This window comes from Pezoporus wallicus, unplaced genomic scaffold (genome assembly GCF_028554395.1).
Source record: "Pezoporus wallicus isolate ANWC-B61680 ecotype Strahan unplaced genomic scaffold, APGP_CSIRO_Pwel_v1 contig_6999, whole genome shotgun sequence".
Lineage (NCBI taxonomy): Eukaryota > Metazoa > Chordata > Aves > Psittaciformes > Psittacidae > Pezoporus > Pezoporus wallicus.
Genome location: NW_026640180.1, coordinates 5,338,802 through 5,361,432, shown reverse-complemented (window position 1 = coordinate 5,361,432; position 22,631 = coordinate 5,338,802). Strand labels below are relative to the sequence as shown.

General features: G+C 40.4%; 1 protein-coding gene across 2 annotated transcripts in view; it reads right to left on the bottom strand.

Moving 5' to 3' along the window:
* NFKB1 (nuclear factor kappa B subunit 1) overlaps positions 1–22,631 on the bottom strand; it is a 64,673-nt gene that overhangs the window by 29,464 nt on the left and 12,578 nt on the right. Inside the window, exons 3-6 of one of the 2 annotated variants that reach the window (XM_057417967.1) lie at positions 21,990–22,074; positions 10,874–10,914; positions 8,159–8,257; positions 1,497–1,645 (exon numbers count right to left, since the gene is read on the bottom strand). In XM_057417967.1, coding sequence (XP_057273950.1) covers positions 1,497–1,645; positions 8,159–8,257; positions 10,874–10,914; positions 21,990–22,074 — 374 coding nt within the window. The remainder of the gene's footprint in view (positions 1–1,496; positions 1,646–8,158; positions 8,258–10,873; positions 10,915–21,989; positions 22,075–22,631) is intronic. The other variant, XM_057417965.1, reaches the window with a different exon arrangement.

Sequence of the window (22,631 nt, the reverse complement as noted above, 5' to 3'; positions counted from 1 at the left end):
AACGTTTTATTAATTCTTTATGCCAAACCTGCCGCAGGCACTCTCTCTCTTACCAGAGGCAGCTACACAACTGAAGTCAATGGGCAGACTCTGTAGGCTTACTTAAGCACTATTAATTCTTGAGGGCAAATCTTCCAGTAAGAAAAATCCACGCTTACAAAACACATAAAATGTGCACTGTTATATGGCAGCGACTGTATGGGTGCTTGGGTTTTTCCCATGGCATAAGTAGTAAGTATTAGGTTTCAGACTTACACTGTGGAAGCAACTTAAAAACATTTGAAAATCTGGCTGTCACACTTTGCTCTGTCTTGGCAATGACATCAATATTTCATTCTATATGTCTGTTATACAGAACAACTGCTTAGAATAAGCTCCATCTGTTCAAAATGATTTGGAGACCAAGCTAAAAAGCTAAAAACAGTGCAAGGTTTTCCAAAGGAAATGTTTTAAGCACGGCCCTGGACATTCAGCAAAACACTTCAGGTACCTACTTGAATGAAAACTTCCATAATAACAAAATGTGCTTTTGTAAAAATCTCCTGGCATGTTTAAAAATCAATTAGATCTGGAAGTATGAAAACAAAACAATAACTCAGTTTTCACGTGGGTCAATTGAGGATAGGAGAGCTGTTTCTAAACATCTGATGAAAAACAAGACAGGTTAGGAAATGAGCCAAACTTTTCAAGATGAAAAGGAGCATTTCAAATAAAGCTATTTAAATTGTTGTGCTTGGTAAAGTCAGTGCACTGGGCTTGGACATCAAAAGTTACAGTTTAAAAGAATCTCTCTCTCTCTCTCCCAACCTTCTCAGGTTTTTAAACTTCATCTTCTTCACCAACAAAGACATTCTTGAGATCACAGAACTAAAACTCACAGCCAGTATGAAACCTGATCTAAGCCTGAAAACGTAGACAGAAGCCTCAGCTTCATTTACTGATATAAACAATTATTCTTTTAAATTAAAGAACAGAACTACTACAATTTCACTACAATCTTACTGCTTTAAACTTAAAAAGTTTGACTCATTTAGTATTTTCATGTTTATACATGTCTTGCATTAATTTCAAATTTACTAACCCTATTTTCCTAACGCTTTTCACTATATTCCTATTAGCAGATTTCAGCAAAAGCAAAATATGAATCAAAACTGTAACAGAAGCAATTTCACAGTCTTTCTCTTTGATCAAAACACCTTACATTTTAAAGACTGGGCTGAGGATACAAACTTGGACTGCACACCAAGAGACTGAAATTCTACAAATTCTAAAGTGAAAATTATTTGCTTACACCTATTTAGCTTGCTTAGGGCAAATTCTGTAGGGGTAAACAGACACCCCATTTATTTTTCTATGTAAGATACAAACAAAACACAGATCAGAGCATGAACACCAGTTAGCTGCCTCTTAGTAGTATTTTTGTATTGCTTCTTACAGTGCTTATACTTGATTCTCCTTCCTTTAGTCCAACTTCACAAATGAGTCGACAGACTTACCCTACAACCATATCTTTAGGTCCTGCATTAACAGTGCATACTCCATCTTCACAAAATTTACCCACCAAACTGTGAGCGTGTAAGTGGACGTATTTCCCATTAGTAACTAACTGGACGATTACTTTTGCGGGTCCAACATAATTGCAAATCTGTAAATAAATACATAAAAAAGTGGGATTGTTTGTTTGGGTTTTTTTTTTAATGTAACAAGTAATGATTCCAGCTAAGTGTCTTCTGTCGGCAAAGCAAAACTAAACTTACATAGAAGTGTGTATGCGTCTCCTCATGAAATACAAACTAACTGTATCAGCTCATCACAAAGAAAAGCCAACAATTGGGCTTGACATATAAAAGGGCAGCAGAAATGACCAAAAAAGCTAAGAAATAAAACAAAGCTAAAGGAAAGCATCCTTCTATTTCCCAAATCATGAACCTCGGGTTTTACACTTTGGCCAGTAACTCTACATTGCTCTCCTTAAATTTCAGTTAGGACATTGAATTCGCAACTAACATTGTTACATATAAGAAGCATACAGAAAATGTAAGTATTTAAAAAAAAACCCTGCCCAATTTGAAAACACTTAAAAGTATTTTTAAATATTATGATTGTTTAAAAAATTTTGGTCCCATTACAATGACTTTTCAGGTAAAGGCTTTAAAGTGAATTAATTTCATATTTGTAGGTATTTTGTTAGTTCAATACGCTACATCAGCACATTTTCCCTTATCATTTCTAATCACCAGACACTTTTTAACGGCTTTTAAAATTGTTATGTCAAGTAATGCCCCAAAACAAACCTGAAATTACTAATGACATACTGTATTGGTAAATTATTTGCTTTACATGCGTTATTTAGAACTTTTTTCCCCACAAGTAATATTCTTTAAGTCACTTACCGGTTACGTACCACTTTCAAATTATGCTGAATATAAAACAACTCCACTTTTTAAAAAAGCAAACATTACCTTCCCTTCCAATTCACTTAATTAACCCTTTTATCAATGTTGGGGTTTTTCCCTCCTCCTCTAATTTTTCTTTTAATTTGCCTTGGGCAAAATTCTTTGTATTACAGCAGCTAACAGATCTAATCAACCAAGGTATTAAAGGATCATGATAAACATTAAAGCGATGAATCTGTGATGAACTGAATACCCAAGGTTATATTGTAGATAAAATGCTGATAACCAGGGATTGCCATGATTTTACCACATTACTAAGTCCTGCTAGCTTCCTTCACTCCAGTTAACCGCTCTCTTGAACCCATTCCGTCACGGCTGAAGCACTCCGCATACATACAACACGTGCCCTCCCATCTTCCTATTCACTGCTAAAAGCAAAACCAAAAATCCCAACTATGAGAAAGCTGTTCCAGAAGGAACAGGTGTGCAGAAGTTCTCTCATTACTCACTGCCTGCTAGTTAACTGTTTAATACTGGAAAAACTTGCATTTTGCACGTGCTGGTTTCTAAAATAGAAAACACAGGGCACTCATGCTTCCCTCCTGTTTCCAAACTGTAATCCTTCCTGGACTGAAACAACAGAGAGATGCAGAATAATCACTGCTTCACCATTTCCACCATTTACCACCAGTGAGATAAAGCAGGGATCTCTATGCAACTTTCACAAATCCATCTGAAAATAAAAATGATGGCGTGTGGTGCTACATGTCACCACCACTACTACAATTAACTTTTCAAGAGGGAGGCTTTAAAAAAAATCATTTTAATTCAATTTCGCACTAAACAAGCCTTTCCCTGCTATAAAGTTCCCAGCATGTCTATAGTGTTATATTCATTATGAGTAACAAGCATGTTCTAGTATCACATCAGAAAAGTTCAAGACAATCCCGCATCAGCTGTAGAAACCACAGTGAAACCATAGGTAGGACTACAGCACGTCAAGGACTTTCCAGCCTCTGAAGGCAGAACATATAACTGCAGTGGTAACCAGATTGTAATCTGCCCCTGCTACTCAGCTCAGCATGATCTTTGTAGTCTCTCTCAGGGAAAGAACAAAAGAGTTCTTAAAATGTAATACCTTATGTAGGTCACAAGGCAATAAGGGACTGTTTTTGCCATCCAGTCTGATGTCCCCCACAGCAAAGGCTACAGAACGTTCCTGAACAATTTCCTACCTGTATTTCTTACAGACAGACCTTCCCACTTGACTTTGAGACATCCAGGCTATCTCAGTGGCCCGCAAAATAGCCTCAGTGGTTAAACAACCTTATGTACCATAAATTAAGTCAGAAATAATTTTTCAGTATATCTGAATCATCCAATACCACAATTTCAGAATAGCTTACAATTTATGCTGGCACTAAGATACATAAAAGGTGACAGGTATTTATGTGAGAATTTAAAAACCACTGTCAAAGACATTAAAAGGTAGATGGCCTGTAACAATGCTGAATATCTACAGAAATCAATATAGAGATAGGGCTATGGTGATGACACAAAAACATTCTCAGCATGAGACAGAGATAGCATGTGGGTACTGTACTGCTCAAAATCAGAGCTGTGATGTTAGAAAAAAAATAGCTACCGAACTTCAAATTACACATAGGGGAGAAAAAGAAAACAGGGAGTTCCTGGGAAGAGCATAGCTGTAATACTTGATTACATCCTGTACTGAAGCAGCATTCAATTGATCTAATCTGATAAAGTTAAAATGCTGCAGGCTCACATTTTTCTGCTTTTTCTGTTTGAGAGAGATTTGTCTGAGAGATTAAAAGGACCCTGTCAACTTGAAACTGAGTCAATTTCAAAAGACAAGCTGAAAGTTTGTTCAGTTATTTCACATCCTTCTGCAACCCAGACCCCAGACCATTTTTTATAGTTTCTAAAACTTTACAAAAAATTTACAAGAACATTTTCCTACTTAAGTGATGTTTTTCACAGTTACTCTTACAAGCAAGAAGTGAAACCAACTGGTCAATGACAGAAAGCAAATGATGGAAGACCATGTCAAACCTACAAAGCTAGCAACTACAAAATACCTACTTGTCTTCCAGTCACTTTGTTACAGCAACCACATCCCCAGTCCTGCCTAACCTTCAGGGTGTGACTGGTGCTGCCCTCAATACACACTTACAATAATTGTTTCACAGACAAGGCATCACTCACTCTTTAGAAACAGTATGTTTTCACAGAGCAGCATCAATTTTTTTTCAGTTGCTGGTTTAAGATAATATTTCAGACATGGTACAAATCATTTCGACAACTGAATGCTTAGGCAGAGGTCTAAGAATAAGCAATGTAACTTAAACCAATGGGAGCTGAAGATCTTCCGATCCTCTGAGCCTGAGGTCACCCTCATGCCAAAAAAACAGAGTTAGGTGCTCTCTGCTTGAGGATCCCAGCTACACGGACTCAGTGATCCATAGTCAGCCAAATAAACTATAACAGTAAAAAGCACAAATCTAACTGAATTTAACTTTGGTTGAATTTGGTTCAGTGCAGGTCATAATGAAAAGTCTGCTCATTCTTGTCTAGTGTTTATTCCCTTAATTCAGCTGTTAAATGAATTTTTAACTTGTAATCAGTGATCTACCACTCTACAATTTAATTCCTGCAGGGGCAAAAAAGCAAATATGCTGCTCCTTTCTTCATCAAGAAGGCTCATAACAAAGTAACTTGACTAATTTTTCATAAATTCCCCTCCTGAACTTGAAGTATGTGCTGAAATCCCCAATTTCAATGAGAATGCTTATCTCCAAATTGAGGTATAATTTAGGATAGCCCCAGGATATGACTGGATGGGCAGTTCTTCTGTTCAGGTACCTGGGTTCCCTTAATTGTACGCAGCTTTGATCCACAAACTGAACTGCATAATGTCCAAACTCCTTGGCAGAGACATGGTGCTCATCAGCTCGGGCACAACTGTGCAATCGCTTACTCGAGTCTCTGGGCTGGAGCTGATTTGCATCCTGCTCACAGAGAATAGGCAACTTGAGTTCGCAGCCACCCACAGAGATTTGCCCCCAAGGAGATGAAAATTCAGGACATATCCTTCACACCACTATTTTGAGCAAACTCTTTTCACACCCAAAACTGGATCAAGTACTTCAGTGCAAAACATGAGTTTGCCTACACTAACATCAGTATGTAAGATCATGACACACATGGTAAACACGTAAGGAAGCCAGTGGAAGTTTTCTGTGTCAGTTTTCTCATAGTTCTTCACATACATAAACCCAAGAAAATTATGAATAAAATTTTAGACAGTTAAGTAAGCTGGTGATAATAGTAGACAATAGAGTTTTCTTCTTTCTTCTTACACGATTGATTGTTCCCCTGGATAAAAAGTTAACGATGAATAAGAAGCTCAGGAGCTTTGATTTCAACTATTATAGATGCAGATTTGCCTTAAGTGTAAAGACTGGCGTTGTAGAACTGCTACATTAACACCTGATCTACACCATCTCATAATACTCTATACAGGAGGTGGTTAAATATGTAATTAACTACCAAAACACCTTGCTTAGAGACACAGGAAAGTCTTCAGCATTCCAGCCCAGAAATGAAAGACATCTTTATGTGTTCTAGCTCAGCAACACTTTAAGGACGCTTTTATGTGCACTAAAAATGTCTATTTTCAGCACATCCCATGGCAGCTACTGGTAAATTATATCAGCTTTCTCTGCAGAGCTGGCCAAGCAGAAGAGATGCTAATGGTAGCTACACCATAGCCAAGGTGTAAATATCTATCACAAAATCTCCTTTTCACAGTACAATCAAAGTTTACGCTACTGTCCTTTCACAGCACTGTCATCAACTAATGGAGGTGTTTTGGTGAAATTCTTAGCACAAGAGTTAAAAAAAAACCAAATTAGATCAAAAACCCCTAATGCAACATAAAATAGCAATCTTCAATTGTGCTCACCTGAGTTATGACAAGGTGAGCACCCTTTGACAAAACACAGAAGAGACTTACAGGAAAAGGTGTGAAACACTTCTGTCTTTACTGGCACCACTTAAATCAAGAACAGGCACTAACAAGCAATGGCCCTGAGGAATTTACTTGTTGTGTTCCCTTGCCAGCCTCTCCCAGCAGGTGTTGCCATGTGGGGATTTGTACTAGAAAAAAAGCCAGATGCATACAGTAGGACGAGAGCGAGGGAGAGAAAGGGGGACACGTGTATGTGCGTGTGTGTGTAAGCTTTAGATGAAATTAAAATCTGATTATCAATGAAAACAGAAGGTTTGATGGAAAGCCAAACAACACTGTGCTTTCTAGTTTACTCACAGAGAAATTCCATTTCCTGTATAACTCCTCATTGCATATCTCCTTGTCATGCTATTGTGTGACCCACCACACTTTATAAAGTACCATTTGTATTATCAATGCAGACTGGATTAGAATCCAAAGATCTGGCTCAATTGAGATAAATTATATCTGAACATACCAATGAAATTTAATTCATTGGTCCACCATTACCATCACAAATGGATAGGGGAAAGCAAGTAGATCCTTTGCCTGGGCTAGAAATTTTTCACAGGGGTTTTGAAAGGCTATATAAAATTAGCTTTCCCAGCCTCTTCTCAATTTGCAAGATTAACACCTTAGGCTATCTCAGCCAATGCTGATTATTCTCCATTGAGTCATGCCCATACTGATTCATTATGGAGATGCAACTGTTCCAAACTCCAGCCTTTCTCAAGAACTGCGTAAGAACTACACATGTACTGCTGAGAAAGCTGAGGAGTGGCACAGACGAAGACAGAGGCTGACTGCTTGCCACTCTTCCCTCCCCTTCTCTCCCCATAAAGGAGAGAGTAAGAGATAACGCCAGAATTTAAATGCATTAAGAGGTAACACCAGAATTAAAATACATTAACCCTGATCCTCATGAAACAATCTCTAGCGCAACAGTTCAAAGAGGTGATACAAGACTAAGACTTCCATTACGTTAAAAAAAAAAACTGAAAAGAGACAGTGTATCTTTTTCCCACTTCCACGGAAAAAGAATTTGCTGCAAAAACCATAGGTAAAGACAGCTTGTCTCTAATCCTAGAATGATTAATCACCACTGTTATAATCTTCATATTGTACTAGCACAGACTGTTTCTTTGATTAGTATCTTTGAATTTTTTCCGGGGGGGGGGGGGGGGGGGCCCCCCAAAATGTTCAGTGAACATCTGAACATAATGCTGCTACTGTTAAAATGAGAAGTTTTCTCTTGACTTTAAAGGAATTCAGTCCTTAAGAACTGAGTGTCCTAGAGATATTGAATAAGGAGTAACGGGAACAGAAAAAGAAGGAAAACTTGGTAAACAGCATCTTAGAGTGAAGTGGAGTAACAGACCAGACTCATGCTAAAACTTTGCAAAGTGCTAGAAGTGGAGTAATTGAGCATCTCAGGCCTTGCTTTATGCTAAACTGCATCTTAAGGATCAGCTTCATCAGCCTGCAGAAGGGCAGTAAGGTGCTAAGTGCAGGAAAGCTTACTGCTCAACTGTTGGCTGATAAACACTGTGCCAAAATAATTCCAAAAATATGAAGACAACTTCCTTTTCAGAATCAACTGCATTTTGAAAGTTGAGACTGAAATGCAGTCTTGAGTAATTTCAATCAAATTCATGTTGATATCCAGCAAGGTCCTATACACATACATATGACACATGCATTCAGCTGCAAAACTAATGATTTATGTACTTACTTTGACCTGAGGGTATGATTTCTTGTTCTTTTCACTAGAAGCACCAGGAAGCCCACCATGTGAAGGCCCTTCACATACGTATCGGAAACGAAACCCTCTCTGTGGAAATGAAGGAAAAGAAACTTCAAAGCTGTTTAGAACAAAACTAAGACAAAATAGGACACATGAGTGCACGTGCACACACACACAAACAAAGCTTGCCCAAATCACCCACAAACAGAAAAGTTGTATCTGTTCACCCTGAAATGCTGTCCGAGTGCTGGTTAACAAAGCATCATCGAACTGTGCCCTGGAGAGACTGCTCTATTCTCACTTCTATAGACAGCAGCAACCTGAATTTTTTCTTTCAGTAAGTGAAGATATTTTGAAGGAGAGAGCTATTTATACTCTGAAAACAAAACAAAAATTAACAGACAGAGAATGCAAGAGCAGATACTTTCTCCCATGACTGCCACTAGGTAGAGAAAACTGAAGCCAGTAATAACCAAGGAAGTCCAAAGCATTGTAAAGAAGAGAACAAGGATGAAACAGAAATGCTTCTTCCATCTGGGAAGAGTGAGCATGCGAAAGCTGTATCTTCAAGCAGAGTCCAGAAACAGCACAAAAGCTTCAGAGGACTTTGAATGGTTGGTTTTTCTTCTCAGCTACATGAATAGATGTCCGAATACACTTCAGGGAACTGCAGGGTATTAGCAACCACTCTGGAGTACAGCTATCCATTTAATGCATTTTTATTTACAGGAACTAACACCCCCTTTACTTCACAGGGTAATCTAAAAGGCACAAAAGATGCAATTCTTAAGCACATGTATTTGGTTACTCTAAGCGTACTTAACTGTATTATTTCTTGCGGCCCCCGACTTTGAACACTTTCAAATCTACTCCCCATCTGTCCAATTTCTGGCAAAATCCCCATCTTATACAGGGCTCCCAAAGTAAGTCCAAACAGTGCCAGTTAGTGTTGTATTCTTCATCAAAAATCATTTAGCTGCTTTTTAACAGTAGACAACTCTGGATTTAAAGTCTGTATTAGCTGACACAGTTCAAAAATTACTCTGTGATCATTAGCTTCCACACCTACCTCTTCAAAGTCTTTTCAGTTTAAGAGCACGTTTTCCAGGCAAATGTAAAAATCTGATGTCTATTCAGGTATCACCAGACAATGTATTCATACTTAAGCATGTATTTGCCTTCCTATGGTGAATTGACTATATTGAAAGTGCCCAGCTACAATGAGCTCGAACTCAAGTTGTCCAAAAAGCAAAGCAACCTCTGCAGTCACTGTGCATGAGACAACCTAGTTTCTCTTCACCTCTGTGTCTTCGATCCAACAGATCCGTCATCTGTGTGACCTTCCCCAGCCTACTGCCTTTGCTATCCTACCTATGTTTTCCACATACAGTCTTACTCCCCCCCCAGGCTGTCTCTGCTCCAAAAATGATCACAAGCACCACTCTGCTGATGGATCACTCTCATCACCCTGTTATAATCCATTGCCCAGCTTGCCACATGGTTACTCCACTATAGGACCTACTTGCTGAGAAGTCATGCATGGAAACAATAGCTTCCCCTTAGGTACTGCACAGTGCAGGCTGCACCATGCAAAGACACAGCCTGATTTTGGATGAAGTAAAGGAACAAGGAAGAGGGAGCATATTCTTGTGAGTTCACCATGCACTACTATTGCACCTGTGACCATGAAGTGTCCTTATTCCTGGAAGGATGCTCAAGCACAAAACCGATTTGGTCTGTCGATGAAATAAATGTTCTCTACTGCCTCCTGCTAGGAAGGCTGGATTGTGGCATGTTTCTGCAGAAGACCAAAGGAAGGATGGAACAGCCTTTAGTCAACCCCTTCCCCTCTCTACTGAACAGCTCCATAAGGTAGAGTTTTATGCAACTGATCAGGAGAGGCAGAAAAAAAGGTCTCCATACTGTAATAGCTTTACGGTGAATTGTAATTGCTGAGAGCACCAGCTAAAAGGGGAATGATAACCCTGGTATACTTCAGGGCAACCTTCACCCAGCTATTACTTTATACCTCAGTTGAATGAAAAATAACCTGTGCATTGGGATGACTTTTATACTGTCAGAGGAGCACAAACGAGTGTTTGCTAGACACTCACTTGTCACAGAAAAAAAACATATTCAAGTATTTATCTTGGTTATTCAAAACAGCAACTGTGATGAAAGGAATCTCAAAGGACAATGGAATTTCTTTGCAATGACAAAGCACAAGTCAAAAGTTCTCGTAACTTGGGAACAGTGAAACATTGCTGGTTTTTCCTTCTTGTGTTCAAGAACCATGAAGCAAATTCTGAAAATTTTCCACATTTGGTCTAACCATTTACGTTTCAAAATACAGGGGTACTGTAAGAGCCACTTCCAAGATGAAGAGTGTGTACTTAAAAAGACATTTGTTTAAAACTCTCAGTTCTGGTTTGGGTCTTTGGTTTTGTTGTTTTGGGGGTTTGGGTTTTTTTCTTGTCTTATTACACTTCCAGAGAGACACAAAGATGAAAACAGAACAAAACAGGAAACAATTTAACTACAAAAGTGAGAGGAAAAACGGGTCACAGTTTAGGGTCACATTTGTTACGAGAGTTCAACCTCTTCAATACTCTATTTTTCTCATCTTAAGTCATAATTTTATTTAAAGCTGAACATGGTGACTTAGGTACCTTAAAGATTTTCAAAATGTAGTGCTCTTCTTACCTGTTTTGGCTGTTCTATGATTTGAAGATACGGTCCCTCTGCTAAAATAAAAGAAAGAAAAGTCATAATAGAAATTATGTTTCTATTACTATGACACATAAATTGCGAGGGTAAAACTGATGTCCTTAAATGTCTTGAGATAAAATTCTGGAAAGCATCTAAGTATCTTCTGTACTTAAATGTTAATAAATAATTTAATCAATTGACAGTCTGTCATTTCCAGTGCTTCCTAAGACCAGTAGCATAAGAAGGATTAACTCAAAAAAGTTAATTTTGACTCAGAGAGCCTTAATGGGCAACTCTGATCACTCACCTGAAACTTGCAAGGGTAAGAACAGGATCCTCCCCTTGCCACTGACAAGCAGCCTGGCCTTCCTGAGCTAAGGTTAACTTTTGTGTTTAAACCCCTTGGGCTCTAAACACTATACTCACAAGCTTTTGGCCCTAGGGCTTCCTACTGAATAGGTGCTTTTGAAAGTCTAGAGACAGCCAATGGGAAGCTCTGGGGTATGGAATACAGAAGGAATTCAAGCTGTCTCAACATGCCCTAACAGTCAGAACTGCTTAAAAAAAATATTCTGGAATTGAGGATACTAAACAATTTACATTCTTTTAATAATTTCAGATTCACTTTTAAATATACAGTTTTTGCTCTGCCTCTAAAAACACTGAACACAGCTTATTCGACTACAAACACAGACTCTATAAGGAAATCCATGTTTGAGCATGATGCCAAAAACAGTATTACGTTCTACTAAAATCTTGTTTGTGTCTTTCAAAGAAGGCTTCCTTAAACAACTCTCAGCCTTGCACCACTCTCTGAACACTGGCAAACTTCATACCATAAACCAGTTTAAATTGCCTTCAAGCAAACCTAAACCCAATGACAACTCGGTGCCATCAGAGTTAAGAATTCATCACCTGATCAAAGCTTAGCTCCAGCTCTGACTGTTTAGATTTATTTACACTGAGAAAGAAAGCTCTCTAGGTGGATGGCTGTGAAATACCTCTTAAAATGCAAGCCACTCCTGAGTCTGACAATGACTGTTCTGAAGGGTGTGATTTCTTCCCTGGCTCTAGATACGCAGAAGAGAAGGTTTGGATTTCAATACTAAAAATTCAGTTGATATCAAAGCAGATACCAAATGACAGCTCCACTGTGAATGCCTACACAATATTTTGCCAACGATATCACTGTTGAAATTATGCATCATCATGTGCAGCCTATTAAAACCATACCATGCCAACATCCAGGTGTGATCCGCCTCTGAACAACTGCACCATCTGTAAGTACCACACAATCCAGCTACCTCAAGTAGGTAGTACCTGGCTTCAGGAAAGAACTACATACTTGTATCAACTTCAATTTGCCAATAGGCCTATTGTTAACTGATAATTAAAAATGGCAAAGGATTCATTAATTTATACTTTGTAATATGACTACATGCATCCTTATCAGCTCCTCAATACAAATTCACTTTAATAAAATAGACCTTCATGTATTTAGTCAACACAGGTCTTAACTGAACAGGCTTCTCTCAACAGGAAAGTTTTGATAAATATGCTAATAGATGACATTAGTATTTTGCTGTTGAAGTTAGCTGACTCAGCAACTGAATTAGCTTCATGCCAAAGTTATATTACAAATGCCAGTCACAACAATTACACATACGAAGATTTATTTCCCAAGTCCAATGCTTTTCCTGTGAAAAAGTAAACGGTGCTAAAACTAAAATCTTGAAGACATGCAAAACAATTGCCTCAAGACCATTACACAACCTCTTACATTAGAAAGAACGAAAAAAAGTTTGAACTTCAGAAACTTTAAAAGAGAGAGTAATATTTAGCTTCTATGTAGCTTTATGTTTCAGTTTTTGTCTGTAACATGGACTCCAGATGAGTTGAGTTGGGTTTAAGCATCATATCAGCACTTAAATTTAAGACCTCTGTTCACAGACCTCTAACACACCTCACGCTTTAGGCATGTAAAATTTTATACTTGAACAATCCACAGGCCTTGTATCTTCTGAGCACTGGCAGAAATATGTACCTAAACTACAACTGTGCAGTTCAACTTTCAACCAAGCCTTCAGGGCAGGATCTGCCAAGTAATTGTTCTTTGGCTTTTCTCCCCCTAGGAATTCATTTCCAGGGCATATACACTGGGTTAGTATTGGCACAAAATACTACTGCTTTGTCTTATGCATTAGCCAGAAAAGGAAGTTCTCTTTTATCCAATAGCTAAGGGGTGGCAGCAGTCCCCCAGGCTGCTGCAAATCTGGGTTCCAACTTTTCCTCAGCATAAGGAAATGCAAACTCCTAAGACAGCGATATACACTATATTGGACTATTGGAAAGCTCAAGGGAAATCCTTTGTGTTGCTGAAATGTTTTCACCTTGCACAGCACTTGTGAAAACTCAGGAAAATTGAAAACTTAGGACTGTGGTTCTTACGGCCCCTCAGGAAAAAGCCTATAAAAAGCATATAAATATACTGATTAGAAAAAAAATCTTCCATACTAATACTAGAGAAGTGCAAAAAACGTGCAGTGTAAATGTTCAAAGGCAAATTAGGTATCTGTTATCATGAATCCATTATCATGAATCATATATGAGCTCAGCTCGCTCCCTGAAATGCCTGTACACCAATGCGCGCAGCATGGGAAATAAGCAGGAGGAGTTGGAAACCTGTGTTAAGTCAGGAGATTATGATCTGGTGGCAATTACAGAGACGTGGTGGGACAGCTCACATGACTGGAATATAGTCATGGAAGGCTATGTCCTTTTCAGGAAAGACAGGCCAGCCAGGCGGGGTGGTGGGGTTGCTCTTTATGTGCGGGAGGAACTACAGTGCACCGAGTTCTGTCCAGGGACAGATGACGAGCGAGTTGAGAGTCTGTGGGTGAGAATTAAGGGGCAGGCTGGCAGGGGGGATACTGTTGTAGGTGTCTGTTACAGACCACCAGATCAGGGTGAGGAAGTTGACGAGGCCTTCTACAGGCAGCTGAGAGCGGCCTCACAGTCACAGGCCGTGGTCGTCGTGGGGGATTTTAACTTCCCTGATGTTTGCTGGAAGGACCACTCGGCAACCCAGCCACAGCCCAGGAGGTTCCCCCAGTGTATGGATGATAACTTCCTCTTGCAAATGGTGGATGAGCCAACCAGGAGAAGAGTGCTGCTGGATCTCATCCTCACTAACAAGGAGGGTCTGGTCGAAGCAGTAAGGGTTGAGGGCTGCCTTGGTTGCAGCGACCACGAGATGGTGGAGTTCAGGATCTTGTGTGGCAGGACTAGTAGAATAGCAGGTAGAATTGCAACCCTGGACTTTAGCAGGGCAAACTTTGGCCTTTTCAAGCAATTGCTAGGGGAAATCCCATGGGCAGGGCTGCTTGAAGGTAAAGGGGCCCAAGATAGTTGGTTGACATTCAAGGACTGCTTCTTCCGTGCTCAAGATCGGAGCATCCCGACACGTAGAAAGTCAAGGAAGAGGGCCAAGAGACCTGCGTGGCTAAATAGGGAATTGCTGGGTATGCTCAAGTGGAAGAGGAGAGTTTACAGGTCATGGAAGGAGGGGCTGGCCACTTGGGAGGAATATAAGGCTGCTGCTAGAGGATGTAGGAAGGCAGCTAGGAGGACTAAGGCATCCTTAGAATTAAACCTGGCAAGAAGGGTCAAGGACAGCAAAAAGAGCTTTTTCAAATACATGGCAGACAAAACTAACACCAGAGGCAATGTAGGCCCACTGATGAACGGGATGGGTGCCCTGGTGACAGAAGATAAAGAGATGGCAGAGTTACTGAATGCCTTCTTTGTCTCTGTCTACTCTGCTGCAGGCAGTCCTGAAGAGCCCTGTACCCCTGAGACCTTAGATGAAGTCAGGTCGACGGAGCAGTTTGCCTTAGTCGATGAGGAATGGGTTAGAGACCAGTTGAGCAATCTGGACATCCATAAATCCATGGGTCCAGATGGGATGCACCCGCGGGTGCTGAGGGAACTGGCGGAAGTCATTGCTAGACCACTCTCCATCATCTTTACCAAGTCTTGGGAAACAGGAGAGGTGCCTGAGGACTGGAGGAAAGCAAATGTCACTCCAGTCTTCAAAAAGGGCAAGAAGGAGGACCCGGGTAACTACAGACCGGTCAGCCTCACCTCCATCCCTGGGAAAGTGATGGAACTCCTTATCCTTGGTACCATCTTAAGGCATATCAAGGATAAGAAGGTTATGAGGGGCAGTCAACATGGCTTCACCAAGGGGAAGTCATGTTTGACCAATCTCTTAGCCTTTTATGAGGAAATAACACGGTGGACGGATGATGGCAGAGCGGTGGATGTGGTCTACCTTGACCTCAGCAAAGCATTTGACACAGTCTCCCACAGCATCCTCACAGCTAAATTGAGGAAGTGTGGACTGGATGATCAGGTAGTGAGGTGGACTGCAAACTGGCTGAAGGAGAGAAGCCAGAGAGTTGTAGTCTATGGGGCTGAGTCTAGTTGGAGGCCTGTAACTAGTGGAGTGCCTCAGGGGTCGGTACTGGGACCGGTATTATTTAATATATTCATCAATGATTTAGATGAGGGAATTGAATGTACTATCAGCAAGTTTGCTGATGACACTAAGCTGGGAGGAGTGGCTGACACGCCAGAAGGCTGTGCTGCCATCCAGTGAGACCTGGACAGGCTGGAGAGTTGGGCAGGGAGTAACTTGATGAAATATAACAAGGGAAAGTGTAGAGTCCTGCATCTGGGCAGGAACAACCCCAGGTTCCAGTATAGGTTGGGGAACGACCTGTTAGAGAGCAGTGTAGGGGAGAGGGACCTGGGGGTCCTAGTGGACAACAGGATGACCATGAGCCAACACTGTGCCCTTGTGGCTAAGAAGGCCAATGGCATCCTGGGGTGTATTAGAAGGGCGGTGGTTAGTAGGTCGAGAGAGGTCCTCCTTCCCCTCTACTCTGCCCTGGTAAGACCGCATCTGGAGTATTGTGTCCAGTTCTGGGCCCCTCAGTTCAAGAAGGACAGGGAGCTGCTGGAGAGAGTCCAGCGCAGGGCAACGAAGATGATTAAGGGAGTGGAACATCTCCCTTATGAGGAAAGACTGAGGGAGCTGGGTCTCTATAGTTTGGAGAAGAGGAGACTGAGGGGTGACCTTATAAGTGTCTATAAATATATAAAGGGGGAGTGTCACGAGGACGGAGCCAGGCTCTACTCAGTGGCAAACAATGACAGGACAAGGGGTAATGGGTACAAACTGGAACACAAGAGGTTCCACTTAAACTTGAGAAGAAACTTCTTCTCAGTGAGGGTGACGGAACACTGGAACAGGCTGCCCAGGGAGGTTGTGGAGTCTCCTTCCCTGGAGACATTCAAAACCCGCCTGGACGCATTCCTGTGTAACATTATCTAGGTGTTCCTGCTCCGGCAGGGGGACTGGACTAGATGATCTTTCGAGGTCCCTTCCAATCTCTAACATACTGTGATACTGTGATACTGTGATATACCGACGTATTTAAAACAAAGTTTTGTGAGGTCTTATTTTAACCTTTGGGTCTGGTGACTAAACACTGCCTTTCTTACAATGACTAAATGATTATCTGGTATACCAACTGAACAGTACAGAGAAAGCACTCTAATGCAAGACATTTAATTACATCTGAAATACTACTTAAAAATAAGCCAGCAATATTCAAGGTAACTTCCAAGTATCAATAGCATATTACTTTGACTATAAAAAGGATTTTAATTAGAATCGTATCATAGAATGGTTAAGGTTGGAAAGGAACCTTAAGATAACCTAGTTCCAATACCTCCTGCCATCAGCAGGGCCACCTCACACCAGACCATGTCGCCCAAGGCTCTGTTCAACCTGGCCTTGAACACTGCCAGGGATGAAGTGTTTACAGCTTCTCTGGGCAACCTGTTGCAGTGCCTCACTACCCTCACAATAAAGAGCTTCTTCCTTACATCTAACCTGAGCTTCCCCTGTTTAAATTTCAACCCATTAGTCCTTGTCCTGTCACTGCAGTCTCTAATGAAGAGTCCCTCCCCAGCATCCCTATAGGCCCCTTCAGATACTGGAAGGCTGCTATGAGGTCTCCACGCAGCCTTCTCTTCTCCAGGCTGAACAGCCCCAACTTTCTCAGCCTGTCTTCATACGGGAGGTGCTCCAGTCCCCTGATCATCCTTGTGGCCCTCCTCTGGACTTGTCCCAACAGCTCCATGCCCTTCTTATGTTGAGGTCACCAGAACTGTACACAAAACTCCAAGTGGGGTCTCACAAGAGCAGAGTAGAGAGGCAGGAACTTCCTTCAACCTGCTGGTCACTTAGTGAAAGGTCTCATACAGCTGTCTTCACTAAATTCTGAATACTTCCCAGAAGTACATTGGACAGACATCCGAACATTGGCTACATGTGGTTCCTTCTTTCCCTCTCTCACCCTTTCCCATAGGGAAAATAAAAGATGTCTAGCGCTCTGCACAGGGAAGATCTTAGTATATCACTTTTATTAGTAGGCGTGTCTGGTTTAAGTAGACAGACAGCAGAAACCTGAAGATGTACACCTTGTCAAAGGAACCAGTAATGACAGGATTTGTGATGATCTTTTGCACCCCTGTTCTAGTCTGGAAAGTTGCTTGAAGTTCTTGTTTAATGAGCAGCCCCCTCTTAAGTGTTAAATAACCACAAGAAGGAACGCTGCTTAATGTGTGGCTTAAGTTCTACTTTTGCCCTGCAGAGAGGCTGAAACAGCATACAGACATGGAGATGGCCTCTACCCAGAGATGACTCTCACTGTTGCCAAGAGCGAAGTTTTGACATGAGCACTCCTCTTGACTTGCCTGGCACTACTGCAGCCAGAAGAGCTAAGAACTGCAACTAAAACATGCAGTCCTCCAGCCTCGAGGATTAGTGCAGACTGCCTCATCCTGAGTATGCTTCAAGTGCTTCCTTTTCTGTCTTCTCTCCTTGGTTGCCAGAAACTGACTCGCATTCCACTGCCTCCCCTCCAGCCTGCGTCACAGTCTGACTTCCCCACGTCTTCTTCAACTGCTACATTTCTTCATTTTCCTTCCTGCCTGAGTCAGAGGCCCTCCTGCATCTTTACACTCCCACCACTTACATTCTTTCTTCCTCTTGACAGGCCTCACCCTGCACACACACTTCTCAAAGGAGCACCTATTTTAGGCTCCCTTTTGGTTCCTTCTTCCCGTGATAGCAAAGTCAAGAAACCAGGTGTCTTGTGAGGTTAGTGGGACACCTCTTGCAGAACTGCAAGACAAGTGGGGCCCTTTATCTAACTGCTTACCTAGTACCTGAGGCCATTCAATTTCACCTGCAAGCACCTGTGGTCAAGCTCTCCCTCACCTCCTGTTAGTGGGTCCCCCAGAACAGACATCTCACCCTTGTAATTGCGCACTGTTTTGCTCTGCGGACATGGATGAAAATGCTCATAGCCTCTAAATCTGGATTGTTAAATCCAACAGCAACCCTCCTGTCTCCATATTGGCTGTGGTACCTTGCTACTAAAAGCTCAGACTCCAGATATGGTGTCTTATCCTTCCTGAATGCCTACGATAACATTCGTATGTCCCCCTCTTGAGTGATTCACCTGCACAGGAACACTCCTGCATCTCAGCATTTCAGTGTTCAAAGAAAGATGTTTAAAGCAAGCAGCTCATGAGCTGTAACCTCTCTCTTCCGTTTACTCTTCAAAATACAAGCACAGATCTAGAGAAAACAGAAGATGCAGTATGCAAGTCTGCTCATGCTTCTAAGGATTAGGGCCAGTGCTATGGGACAGGGCAAATGAACACTCATCCAACCTGTGGCGATGGCCAGGCTTCCTTGAACCTCTAACATTACCTCTCTGAAAAAAAAAAAAAGCAAAGTTTTTTTATAAGTGCCTTTTTTTTTTGCCCGTGCCCTTCCTTCTCATTTCCCAACAGCATCACAGAAGGTTGGGCAGAGGCGGTTAAAGAAATACCAGAAAACTAATTTCAGTAGCCTCCAGGCAACACTGTTCAGCTTCTGATAGTCCTGCTTCAACTTCACAGGTTCAAAACCACAACATTTTAATGCCAACAGCTATTTAGACCAGAACCCCTACCTACCCAAACAATTAATCAGTTCCCTAAACCACCTCTAACTGGCACACAGATTGCTATGTTACATGGTTGTAGATGGCCTTGAATAATCAGGAAGTAAGAAACACCCAAAATTGTAAAACACTTTGCTCAGAGCTCTGCCCATTTCCTCTCCAATTTAAGGCATCACTTTGTCCCTCCACTCCACAGTGGAGGGACATCACACTGATGCGTATCTGCTTTTACAGAGCCTAAATACATGCCATGGGTAACTCTCACTCCATCCCAGATGCCAATGAGGACTAGTACCTAACTCTCAAAGGCGGAATACTTCTCAATGAGTCAAAGGGACGGTTGACATCACAACGTACCGTCTTTGCTGATGGTGATGTTTTAAACACACAGCTCAGTCCTGCAGTTTGCACAGTTACTGCACTTGTTATAAATACATCTTTTTGTCACCAAAGACACAAACTACTTCTCTTTCTAGAATTAGATGTAAACGTAGAACTTGAACCATGTAACTACCCACTACAGCTTTAGAGCCAAAAGTCAAATTTTTACTTAAAACTGACACACGAGAGAGAAAAAGAAGCAAGCAAAGACCCTTGAGCACTGACAACCTCATTGAGAAAGTCTCAAAGGTCTTCTACTGTTACTGTAAATGTTAACATAACAGCAGAACATCTATCATCAGAAAGTCCCCAAATTCCCCAGCTATTTGTTGATTCAGCTACACTGGCATGATACCGCAATCTACAGTTATATATTAAACCTGTCTGCCAATGTAGTAAGTCTGACATTGTGCACTTACAAATGCGCAGATTGAAAGATGTAGGTACTACACCAAATGATGAGGAACAATTAACATCTTCAGTTCTTTCTTTTTAAATCATTCATCTGTCCTAAAGAAAAATCCTTTTTGGAACACTTATTTTACCCTCTCCATATCCCAGCTGGAAGTACTTTTGGAAAGTCCCATGAGAATTTTTAACTGGCCTTGCTGCGTAAAAAGAAATCATTAGTTCCTGCCTGGAAACAACTAAAGCATAATATGCAAGTTCTTTTACTACCTTATAACTGAAGAACTAGTCCATAGTAATTAACACAACATAGTCCCAAGCAGGGGAGGAAGTAAGCATTATAGCGATACTACACAAGAAACAAAATCACTATGGCACCAACAGATTCCACTGAAATGATAACCCTTACTTAAACCTGTGGTTAACTTATTGTTTGTGAAAACCTAAAATCCATAATCCTTTATTAAATACCATTTCGTACCTCATATAGTGCAGCTGTATACAAGAACAGTGCCACTAAAACATGGCCTTTTCTGAACAACTCTGCAAATTAAGAATAGAGCTAGGCTTAGCTCAGTAAGAGTTTTCTGTGACTGCAGAACTCAGTGAATTCTTGACTCCCCACATGGTTTTAAAAACAGCTGTCTTCTAGTTCAGACAGGACAGAGATATCTGAAAATCAGATATCTCTGAATAATTTGTATGGAATGAGTCTGGCATGAGGAGTACAGAGCAAGCTTAAAAGGTACATGTAAGTGATCATTATGGGGAAATCAAAATTCCAATAACTTAAATTGTTCCACAGAAACTGGGAGAACAGCAAAAAAACCCCAACCCTTAGCATACAATGCACAAGCCCTTTAATCCTACAGATGAATCTTACTGAACAATTTTATCTGCCTTAATAAAAAACACGCCACAAACGATTTCAACATTAATTTGTTGGATGCTTCTCTGTATTTCTCAAGAGCTTAGCTCATCAAAACATTTTATCTTGATACAGAATTATCTATACCATATGTTTCTTGATCTTTTCCTGCTACTATTCAGTCAAGAAAACTGAAGTATTGTTTACACCACGAAACACTGAAGCAATAAGCATGCCTTAATTTTTCTTTTTAAATCAGCATTTGTTACCTTACCTATGAATTAAAAAGCTAATTTTTTATTTCATTTTACCCATCACACCTTCGCTGCTGTCAATGTATGTATGTCAGTGTATGAAATACTGCAAAAAAAAGATCTGCATTTTCAACAACTGCAACAACAAAAAAGCAGCAATCTGCAATACGGAAGATACCAGCTTACACCCAGATACAACAAACAGGTCAAACTCAAAAAGTTGTCATGTTAAAAGACATAAATAGCTATACTGAAGGTATGTTATTGGAGATATATATTGGAAAAAACCTCACATATTTAAATAAATTTTTATTTCCTTCCTCCTTTCATATCAGCTATTTTAATGAAACTATGCATGAAAAAAGAGTTTTCTACATTTAAGTGTGAAGTAATACTTATAAAGAAATTTAATAACCAAAACCAGATCAAGGCTGATCAAGCTATTGGCTGAGATATAACACACTTTTATTTAATACAACTGTTGTGAAACCATACTGAAAGAAGAACTGCATATCAGACCTCTGCAGAATAGTATTTGTTTATTTGCAGCGGTTGGTTGCAAAATTTGACTCTGAACTTTTAAACTTGTGTTATTATTCAGGAAATTGTCAGGTCCCTTTAATAGCAGATTGCCACTTTACAGGAAACAGACAAGTCACTGAAAAGGAAAAACAGATTCAGATGATACAGGAAGTTGAACATATTCTACATGTTATTAGTGAAAACCAAGTACCTTAAGAATTATTACAATATATGAAACACCAGTCAAAATCAAAAATAAAGTATATGCTGCATCTGGCAATACAAACATGTAGGTCACTAAGGATGCCTAGAAACAGGTCACTCAAAGCACTTTGGTCACACAAGCCAACTGAAACTTTCACTTTCTGTACAAGCCAAAATAAAATCAGATTTGATTTACTTTTGAAAGTTTCTTGAGGGCAAGAAAGAGATGCACAAGGGTGTAATAAAAAAACTAGTTGATAACCTTGGGGTCTTGCATTATGAAATACAAGAGTGCAAACAGAAAAGCCTCTGAAAAGAATTTCACACCAAAAATAACTAAAAGAAACAGCAGGACAATAGCGCAATCAAATAGCAACAGTTCATACCTGTTCGCAGTGGCAAGTCCGGCGTGATGTAATTTGTATTATTAAATAATGTATTCATTCCCATGAACTGATCCATCGCAAACATCTATGTCAAAATAAAATACACTTTTCATTACTATATATACACATAATTTTATAAAATATCTATCAGCAAAGAATTTTAAAGTTCTCTGCAAATACTGAGATTGCAAACACACTGGTGCAGTACACAAACATTTTATATGAATTATATTTTTGTTGCAAGCAAAGCTGATAGTACTGACCAAGTTCCACCAGTATCATGAGACCTCACTGAGCTCAGTGCAGTTTCTAAGTATGCATTTTGCTTACATGTGCTGACAACTATACATTCAAAAGAGCTTATACAGTATATTCTGAAAATCTGACCATAGATGTCTTTGCTCAACTCATTGGTGAGACCCTGCGACTTTTTATTTTCACTTCTGTGACTAAACCCCATCAGACTACATTCCTTACGGAAATATATTTACAAGCTCTAATGAAAGAAAACAGTATGTAACCAGGTTGAAGTTTGGGAGCTTCTTTCTTTTTTGAACTCTGACATGTCTTAACTCATAGTAAACGTTGTCGGGTATAAATCTGTCTTCTTCCGAAGTGCAGCAAGCATAAGGGAGAAAATAG